Source organism: Atractosteus spatula, chromosome 20 (genome assembly GCF_055471065.1).
Source record: "Atractosteus spatula isolate fAtrSpa1 chromosome 20, fAtrSpa1.hap1, whole genome shotgun sequence".
NCBI classification, from domain to species: domain Eukaryota; kingdom Metazoa; phylum Chordata; class Actinopteri; order Semionotiformes; family Lepisosteidae; genus Atractosteus; species Atractosteus spatula.
In genome coordinates, this window is record NC_142725.1 from 7438019 (window position 1) to 7448762 (window position 10744).

A 10744-nucleotide genomic window follows, 5' to 3' on the forward strand; every position below is an offset into this window, starting at 1 on the left:
TTTGTGGCATACAGCTATTCATACATTTTAAAATAATGCATTCTTATACAGTACCACCCAAAACACAAATAGTTTTATGTAGTTATTTTTATCTCTTATTACCATGGGACATACAGTATGGGGTTAACTGGTCCAGCACTCTGGTGTTGATGAGACACTTGTTTATTCTTATTTCCTAAAGCTTGGTGTAGACTGATTTGTCTTGCTCTTTACAGCTGAGATATCACAGGTTCAGACAGGCCACAGCTCTGTCTGAGAACACTCCCTAATTAGACACTTCATGTATTGAAAGGAACCCGATCCTTCAGGTTTTAATCCTTTGCCTCTGTAAGCCAGGAGATAGATTGTAACTGTGACCAGATAACTAAATTATTACTTAAGTAGTTAACATAGTAGTGCTGTACATGTCTCCTTGCCTGGAGGGCATTGCCCAGTCGGTTTATGTCTTTCACATCTTTTTAAATGATCAGCCATCACACTGATTAGTGTACATTAGAAAAAATAATAGTACCTTAGAAATATATCAAATTCACAACTCGCATAAGGAACAGGACAATTCAGATCTAGGACAAAGTGGCATATTTAATTTAGTTAATGCCTTTTTCGGTTTATAACAGTATGATAAAAATTGATGTGAACATGCCATTCATTCCATGAGCGGTCATTTTCCTGTGCCCTGAGTGAATCCATCGCAGCACCAAGCCTTGACGTGACTTGAAAGTTCTCACGTCTCTGCCTCCACACATGTGAAGGGTAATGCATTCCAATTAATAATCCATTCATTTTTAACTGCTTTATTCAATACAAGGTCGCAGGGGAGCCAGAGCCTATCCAGGCAAGCAGCAGGCTCAAGGCAGGGTACATCCCGGACGGGACAGGGACCCAAAAACACTCGCACTAGGGCCAGTTTCCCCAGAAGCCAATTGTCTACCAATACGTCTTCCAGAGCACCCAGGAGAAAGCCACTCAACATGGAGATAACATTCCAGGTCCAGAACTGAATCCAGGGCCCCAACTGTGAGAGGCAGCAATGCTAACTGCTGCTGGGACTCTCCCATTTAATAATACATATGTTAAAAAAAAAGTATTTTATGATATAGGTGCACAAAAGTGTGGTTTAACTGATTTCTGGTTAAGTTCCTGCATTCTGCTCATCGAATCACTTTTAACCAGTACCAACTACTAGAATCGGCCTTATTGATTCCCTTTAAATTTTTGAGGTTCTTAATCAAATCTCCTTTCTGATATCTTGTACTGTGATCGAAAAGATTAAGATTATCCTCATGACTCATCTCCTTAAACCCCTGGAACAGAACCTGTTGCTCTTCCCCAGACTTTTCTCTAATACGTCTTGATCCTTTTTATAAACTGGCTGACTAGAGTTTAATGTCGTATTCCAGATGTGGACCAACTAATGCATCGTACAGTTTCTTGAAATGCATGTTACAGCATCTTCCAGGTGTTATTCATACCTCCAGTGACAAGTGGAATATTTAATATTGAATAATGTGTCTTGGTTAAATACTATATGTATGTGTTATACTGAAATCTTAATTGGTCTGTATAGAGTGAAGTTGTATATACCACAAATTGTTGAAGGGCCATACAGTATTCACACCCCTATATTTAAATATTTTGTAAATCCTCCTCTGGCAGGGATTACCCTGACAAGATGCCTCCTGTAGTGTACTTTAGGGTTCTGGCACTTCTGAAAGGGGATTACTGGTTATCATTACAGGCAGAATTCCTCTAGGTCTTTCAGAACCTTTGGTTTCCTTTTACAAGCTGCCTTTTTGAGCTCAATCTACAAATCTGTGATTGCATTGGGATCAGTAGATTGAGGTGGCTAGTTGAGAAGATTTATTTTGCACACAGTTAAATCTTTCATTTTTTAGTTGAATATATGCTGTGAATCACTGACCAGCAATTGAGAAATGCAATATTCCACAATGGGCACTTTCTGTACTTTTTTTTACTAACACATATCATTCAAATAGGCAAGTTCCAAAAAGCTAATTTTTTTATTTCATCTGGCTGTAAGATATAATGCATATAACTATTAACATTTCCAGTTGTCATTCAGTTGTAGTTTGGCAAATTCAGGTAACCTCTTCCTTGCAACCTGGCCATGAATTCCACATTGAATGGTAGTTTTTGATCCTTCGTATCCTGAAAAATCAATTTTGTGCTGGAAATGTCATAGACCGTGGTGGCAAGATACAGTATACTTGTCTTCTCTTTCTGGGTTGCCCCTGCATCAGTAGCCTTAAATGTCCAAATAATGGACACTACAGTGCGCTGTGTACAGGCCGACAAATCTTCAGTGATATTCTCCAGAAGAGCTCTGCTAAAGGACGGCAGGAATTACTTTTATGTTCCAGTAAAGTGTTGTTGTTTTTTTCCCGAAAGCCATGAATCTAAAGTCGTACCTTCATTCCTGACAATACCAGTATATTAGTTTTCTGCTTCCCTGATGCGTCTGCACACCAGCCAGCCTCAATTTCGAACCCGAATGCTAATCAACTGTGCGGATATAACCCAGGGGACAGCTCCACTTACCTAGAGTAGATCATCACTAAAATCACCGATGAAGCACAGGATCAAAAAGTAATTAAAAAAACCCCTAAAACTGAAAATCATGTTTTAGAATGAATGTATTATTTTTATTTAGGGGAGGTGTTTACATCAAGGCCATTGGTTACGAAACGTGATGTCTTTTCTGAAGATGAAATAGTTAACAGTGGTCTTTAATGCGGCGTCTTTAATCACACCTTTGTAAGGATAGTTATTCTTACGATTTACCTACACTGTACTCGAGGTTTCAGAATTAGGTTATTGTTTATAATCACAACATTTGCAATAAAGATTGGATCGACGTTGTGAAAGCACCCCTATTGTGTCTTTTTTTCTTTTTTACAAATGTAGATAACTGCCTTGGAAATGACCTTCTAGCGTTAAAATCACCAGGACAGGAAAAAGGAAATGTGGTCGTTTTTTCGTTGTGAAGAAATCATTTCCAGAGTCAACGAATTTTGTTTTCCAGTGGGACGAAGAGGATATCAAGACTTATTAAAGGTTTTTGAGAACCTTAAAACAATATATCGAGTGCAGCCAGGAGAGGGAGATACCTGCATTTAGTACTTTATACTCCATGTTTTAATAAACGAAGCATCATTGTGATGGGCATGATGCTGCAGTACTGTAACTGTACTCCCTGTGGTGGGGGTAATTACTGTATGTGATGTGAGTTGTAATTGCAGCTCAGAAATATATGGGTAAGTTAAAACGACCACATTTGTACCTCATAGCACCCTCACCGCTAAGACAGAGTCCCTTGTGGTAACTGCATATATCTAATAATCGCTAGATGGCATATATTAGGATATGTGCATTGATTTACTTGAAATGCATTCAAGAAATCGCCTAAGCATTTCTGAAAAGATGTTCGAGAGTAAGGATAACTGTTAAAAGGTTTACTATTTTTCATCCAGGGATCGTTAAGAACGAGGTGCAAACGACGTACCACACATGAGTATATTATATATCCTACATGCAGCAGCAGTTTATTCTCTTGAACCGCCACTGGAATTCAATTGCGGTTTTCAGACCTCACTAATGCTTTCGGTACCTATGCACAAAATAGCTTCTTTTTATTTTTATCTGTGAAAAAGGTCCTTATCATTCTGGTCACAGTAAATGATAAGGCACCCATTCAGCGACGTGCACATCCCTTTTACGATCTTCTATGTAAAGTAAAGGGCTGAAACTCTGAGCCTATGATGCATTTATTGACTTTACTGTCGGTGAAAACAGCAAGCAAGCAATCTACAGCCCCGCATGTCAACGTGAGCCCCTCTAGTGCGAACGAAAGTGCTAGAAACCGGGGTTTGTCCGGGAGGGAAAGCCCAGACTGTGTAGTACGGGGAAGGGGGTGTGCGTGTTCTGTCGCGCTTTGCATACTGTACTGCATCTTGCGTACACCTGCGCACACGTGCTCCGTCTGTCACGCTGCTCGAAGTTTGCTTTTGCGTGCCTTCAGATAACATTTGATCGTCTCCTGACGCGAGGGGCCTCCAAATTGCCTGAATGCCCCTTTCTCTGCATTATTCGAGCGAAGGCGTCGGCCAGATCTTGGGTGTTTTCTTGAAAAAAGTAAAGGAAGAGTAGAACGCCATTCTCCACGGAGACGGCGAGTCGTCGACGCGAAGCGAGGGGGAATTGCACCAGGAAAACAGCCTCAGTGACGTGTTCTCCCTGCCAGGTCTCCGAGGGATCTGTTTGTGCCTCGCTCTTCGATTTGCATTTTTTTTTTCCCCTCTCTCCACGGCAGCCTTTCCTGGCTACTTTTCCGACCGTCCAAAGCGGCACGATTGTTTTCCACGCAGAAACATTAAAGCGACAACGTGAAACTTTGAATAATGTGACTGTTGCAAAGAGAAACAACATTTCTGATTGTGTCCACGGTGATACATTGTTTTGGCAAAAGAGACACCACGGTCGAGAGTTTCCCATTTATTTGTGTGTGCGTTGCTTTTGATTACGGTCTTTTTTCCCCCCCCTGCGGCTTTTTACAATTCATATCGATTACTGCCGAGTCGTTTTTGGAGAGAGTCAAGACATCATGTCGGAAGTCTTGCCTTTCAACGAGGAGAAAATTACTCACTATGGCGATGACGGAGATGTGGGACAGATCTCCTTCACCTGTCGTCTCCAGGATACCAATAACTTCTTTGGCGCAGGGCAAAATAAAAGACCCCCCAAACTTGGGCAGATCGGGAGAAGCAAACGAGGTGAGAGGATTTTTGGACGTTTTGGGTACCAGCTACCGCACATGTAAAATACTACAATAAAACGTAGTCTACAGATGCGCTTTCGCAAGATTTTGTTTAATAGCAATGATCAATTGGTATATTTTAAGCAGTTCACATATTAAGTACGTGTTTATGTTTACCATGTTTGTTTCCCGTTAATAACTATACAACTTCACAGGGAGCGTGTGAACTGTGTTTAGCTCTCTTGTACCTGCCTTTGAACTGATAAGAGCTGAAGTGCTGTGTAATTTTGTACTTGCTGCAGGACGTTTCTTAATACCAATTTGGCAGTAATAGTTGTAATGTGAGGTGTAACCTCTAACTATACGATATAGTGTGGCTTGCAACATTTAACATTTTACATAGAGATCAGTAATCCTTTAAAAAAGCCGTACTGTATATAGTTTGCAATACATCAAGCCGTTCATTAGTTAAATGAGCCCGGAAGTTTCTACATTCTCTGCAGTGTAATTGCTAGATGTTTTTTTAATGCGTCTTTGATTCTCCGCTAGTGAAAATATTGAGCAGTTATGCATGGAGCATGACGTATAGGATATAGGCTGCTCATTTATTTATCTGCTACTTTTAATGTTTCATTTACACCCCCATTGAGGAACGATACTGTGGCCATATGAGATTTAATTGCACTTTCTATCCCTAAGGCTGTGCAGACTAGAACCAGTTTATTATTAACTCTGACATTCACGTGGTGCTGCAGTGTGAATGATCATTAGCAGAAACCATTTTACCCGAGTGGATAATAAAGCTATCAGTTAGCCATTAGATCTTGTTTTTTCTTCTTCTTCTTTACAGTTGTCATTGAAGATGACAGAATCGATGATGTGCTGAAAAATATGTCAGACAAGCCACCCCCGGGTGTCTAAAACACTTCCAAAGACATTGCTTAACGGAGAATTATAATATATCGCCCTTCCCTTTTGACAAAAGCACTTTGAAGTCCTTCACGACTGGGCCGTGATCCTCTTTGCTTTCGGTAACCCCGTTGCCCAATTTGTGGGCAAGAAAAACCAAGTGAATGATACCACGCAATTATATATATATACATTTCTTTTTAAAATGGCGTTTAACGAAAAGCTTATTAATTATCTTGCCCTGCCTAAAATATTTAAAAAGTGAGAAAGAGTTGTTTCCCTAACACGGAGCCGGTATTGTACAACCCCGAAATGTGGACTGAAGGAGAAAGAAAATAACAGCTAAGCACACTATGTATCTTAAACCTTTGTATTATTTTGCTGTACTCTGGCAGACGCTGAATGAGCACTTTGTTTACAACCTATCTTGCAAAATTATATTATGTGCACAATGGGTGTAAGTCGCCGTTAACTTTCATGTTGAAGTTCTTTCTGTATAAACACATTTCTGACCTTTTTGAATACATTTTTTTGCAGTGTTGATAGAATGAACAATGTTTTATATGGAATGAAAAACGAAGGTGTTACATTTTTTAATTAACTATTTTCATGTTGCTCGATTTCTTTATTGCGTCGTGCAGCCTGCTCAATTTCCAGTGAGAAGCTTATTTTATATAGTCGAAAGCTATTTCTAAAATACCCGTATTTAACGAGATTCATACCTGTTTTTCGTTATCAGTGGTGGTCGTTACACTTTATAAATGAATATATTCTATGGAACATAATCACGACTGTGCCAAATATCTTGAAAAGATGCCAGCCAAGTTGGTTGTCTGTGCTCTCGGTAATAGTAATTTGTTTTTGCTATTTTGGCTGCCACTTTTATGTTATAGGGCTCTTTCTTAATGGTAAATACTTGCTCTTGCATGAAACGTGCAAAACTGACTCTCTGGCAAAGAAACCTGTATATTATTACTATACATTTGTTTGCAACTTTGAATGACAGACCTCAAGAACCTTCTTAATTGAATATTGTATATGTTGCACCTCTATATTCACTTAACAGGGCTATTTCTGCAATGTATAATAAAAATATTAAAAAAACAGACAAAGCTGTGTGTGTCATTTTTCTTCTAACTCTGACCTTTCACCACTGCAGACACACCTCACTTGGAGTCTTCCATTACATTAAATGCGGAAAAAACTGTGATGCTATGTTTGTGCTGTGGAAGGAACACACCTTTCTCACGGATTCCTGCTGACTTTTGTCTGTAACCTAGCCTAGAGAACAATACCTGAGATTGACTAAGGCATTACAGAATCTGTTGTGGAGGAGGGACAACAGAAGTAAGAATATTGGAAAAAATAATGGCGAGATAAGACACTATGTCATCTATATTCTTTTGATCCTTTCGAAATATTCTTCCCATGCAGATATACAGAATGTAAGCAGCAGATTCTGAAAGCCAAGTTCAGGAAACTATAAATGAAACCGTTTGACATGAGGTTCTCTTCCTTGATTGAGTGATTGTGAGGAAGAGGGTAAGGCAGTGGTTATTTAAAAGCAGACTTTTTTTTCTGTCCTGTATGTTTATATAGCTTGCATAACAGGCCACATTTTTGCATATTGTGGCTTACTGTATGTATGCTGTGTTGTGGATTCAATTATAAACATTTAATGTGACTGCTGATGCATAACAGTTCTGCAGCTATAAACTTGCACTCATACTTTAAAAATGCAATACATACTGTATATGTGGATGAAGAAAAGCAAAGCGATCCAGTACTTTGGTCTATTAGAGACCTGCAGGACCTAGTCCATTGATTTTCGAGCAAGATCTATTTTATGGTTATATGTTATGTTCGTATGTTGTGTGGGCTGATTATGAATCTGTACTTGATGTAACATTAGGTGTTGTCCACAGTTCTCTGGCCTCCAGTCAGGTTCCTGATGTATGTTGAACGCTTATACGTTTAATGCACTGGTACCAGTTGTAATTTATATATGACAGTGTAGTCTGTTCTAATGTTTTTGGAGAACTATGTCCAAAATCGGCTGGATAATGTGGCTTTAAAAATCTAAAGTTAATGTACGGTCGTACGGCCGGTTGTTGGCTGGACATACAGAGCCTTCAGAAAGTACTCATGCCATCATGAATGATGAATAAAGACATCCAAAAACCAGATGCTTAATGAATGTTTGATTGTTTTAGATAGGGAAGTTTGGGATTAACCTGTTTGGTTAAGGGACAGCCCCCTGGCCATAGAACAATAAGACTTGAACCCCATTCAAAGAGGGGAATTAACCAAGGGGCAGCTGTGTACTGTAGGTGTTGGGGTGGGTTGAAGGGCTGGAGGAGAAATGCATGAGACAAAGGCTAAAAGAAGAGTTTGCTTCAGGTATATAAAATAGCTAATTTTGGAAGATATTATAATCAGAACAGCTGGGTAAGTTTGACTTGTTATTGCTATCGTCAGTTAAGAACTTCCATTTTTTCCCCCTTGATTAAAACAACATACGCAAGTTTGTGTCTTATTGGGTGTGGCTGTATCAGCTTTGCTCTTCTGGATGTGAGGACTTTTTGCTCATTCTTCCTTGATGACTTGCTCAAGCTCTGCCAGGTTGGATGGTGTGAGTTGGTGACCTTCAATCTTCGTGGTAGGGATGGTGTTACACTGGCGATGAGCTGCTGTGTTTGGTTTGCTCTAGGCATAGGCAAGACAAAGAGTTCAATTTGTGGCTCACCAGACCAGAGAATCTTTTGCGACATGGTCTCAAGGTCTTCCATGTACCTTCTTACAGACTCCAGCCTTGCAAGACTTCCATCTAGCCACTCTGCCGCAGAGGCTACAGCTGTGGAGTGGTGCAGAGATTGTCCTCTGGACAGGTTCTCCCATCTCAGCCTCGGAGCTCTGTAGTTCTGTCTGGGTGGCCATTGGGTTCTCGGTCACTTCTCTGACCAAGGTCCTTCTTGCTCAGTTTTGGGAGGACGGCCTGCTCTAGGAGTCCGGGTGGTTCCATATTCTTTCCATTTCCTAATGATGGTCCTGGCTGTGCTCCTAGGAACTTTCAACACCATTGAGAAATTTTTGGTACCCCACCCCTGATCTTTGCATCCTTACAGTTCTGCCACAGAGTTGCATGCAGAGCTCCTTGGTCTTTAGTAGAATTTCTGCTCTGACATGCGCTCATAAGCGAGGGTCCTTATATAGACAACCAGTATATATGTCTGCTGAAGTCAAGTCATCAAGTAAACTAACAACAGGTGGTCTCCATTCTAGTTTAAGCGTGATATCACAAGTATATTAAATACACCTGGGGTCCATTTAGAATATATATAATATACAGTTTACATAACAAAGGGAGTGAATACTTATCAAATCAATACATTTCAGTGTTTGCTGTAAATTGCATATAATATGTCTAGAAATTGTGTTCCACTGTGAAATTGTAGAGGAATTTGTGTTGATCAGAGACAATAAATTTCATATAAATGTATCTATTTGAGTTTACAACATACTGTAACAGATTGTAGAAAAACACAAGGGGGCTGAATAATTTCTGAAGGCACTGTACATTGTGCTGAACTGTGGTTTAACCCATGCCTGACAATATAAATACAGTATATACACATCTTAATGGAATTAATAGAAATAAATAACGTAATCCAATAAGAATTTGAAGAAGAGGGGAAGAAGCTTCCGAGTTTTCTTAAGAGAAGACAAAGAATGCGGCGATCTCTTACTTTCAGCTGATAAAAGTGTAGTTCCTGATGTTAATAAAGAACCACTTGTTATTCATAGAGGAAGTGCAGATCGCAACTAAAAAATATAATCGGAACAATGAGTACAATGCAACTAACAAGCCAGCTGAGTAATACATTTAAAAATGACTATAGCGTTGGCTTGTGGTGTTATTTAACAGAAGTTCGGGAGGAGGGCAATCTCGCACTTCTGCTCTCCAACGTACTGTATAAATACTGCCCAAAATTCTACGTGTTTCCTTTCTGACACTCGGCATTTTGGCGCTCAGCTTGGCTAAAGCCTTAATTTTGTCTCGCCTGTTCACCACGACTGGACTCACCCTCTTGAGCGAGCAGCTCTGCACCTGTCTGCTCCTTTCTTCCAGTTCTCCTGTTGTCAGCTCAGGTCGGACCTCCAGTTGATGGCGCCTGCTTCCTTTCCCATTTCCCCTCTCTCTTTTCTCCCAGTCCCACTCACTTCACCAACCTCTGCTTCCCATTTGTGGTCGAGCGACCCGGCTTGATCTGCAACTTTTGTCAGAGTCTGTGCTACAACAGGAAAGAAGAAAATTGAGGGCAAGGAGAATTATCATTAAAATAGGTTTATAACAAACGTTTGAACAGAAATGGTAGATGCACAGAAAACAAAACCCATAATAACCAATCCCAGAATTTACATCACACACAAAAAAAATAATTCGACTCTCCTTCGAGTGTGAATAAATATGCTTATGTTTAATATGCCTAGGTGGTTTTTCAGTCCATTGTGGTGGCAAAGTAGAGAAAGTACTTTTCACACTGGTCCATAGTTTCTCCTTGCAACCCAGTCCTGATCGGAAAGGTTTAGTTTGTAGTCTAAGGTGTCAGGAAGAAAAGGTAAACACTAAACAAGTTCTCCATTCATAATTATTCTACCTGGATACAAATCTGAAATGCTAAGTAGAATAACATTTGTCTTTTGAAGACAAAAAAGTTTTCATGATTCTCCCAAGAGTCGACTCTGGTTCTGTACCTGGGTTTATCTTGTTCTATATTGTTCTATATCTTCTTGATTTCAGAAAAGGGCTACATTATAGCCTCAAAGCCATTGTTTATGACATCCCACCACCCTTAAGTCGTGAAACAAGCTGTTTCCTTTGAATCACAACATTTACATTACATTTACACTACATTTAATCTTCAGGGGCCTGAATCATTATTGTAAAGTCTGTGCTTATACAGGAAGGTCAATAAAGTACAAACTTATGTGGGAGAGGCGAGTTTCAATTGCTTTTGAGTTCTTACTGATGATCCTGCTGTGAACCTTTGGAGAAACTGA

General features: G+C 39.8%; 1 protein-coding gene across 1 annotated transcript; it reads left to right on the top strand.

Moving 5' to 3' along the window:
- Positions 1-3435: 3435 nt before the first annotated feature.
- camk2n1b (calcium/calmodulin dependent protein kinase II inhibitor 1b) lies at positions 3436-6795 on the top strand. Its single transcript, XM_088937947.1, has 2 exons — positions 3436-4790; positions 5625-6795. Exons 1-2 carry the CDS (start codon positions 4622-4624, stop codon positions 5693-5695), a joined length of 240 nt encoding a protein of 79 aa, XP_088794073.1. The 5' UTR covers positions 3436-4621; the 3' UTR covers positions 5696-6795.
- The last annotated feature ends 3949 nt before the right edge of the window (positions 6796-10744 follow it).

Bases quoted from the DNA above. Each gene is read 5' to 3' on its own strand.
- camk2n1b (XM_088937947.1), top strand. From the start codon at position 4,622: ATGTCGGAAGTCTTGCCTTTCAACGAGGAGAAAATTACTCACTATGGC. The intron at 4,791-5,624 runs GTGAGAGGATTT...TCTTCTTTACAG, and splicing joins GATCGGGAGAAGCAAACGAG to TTGTCATTGAAGATGACAGA.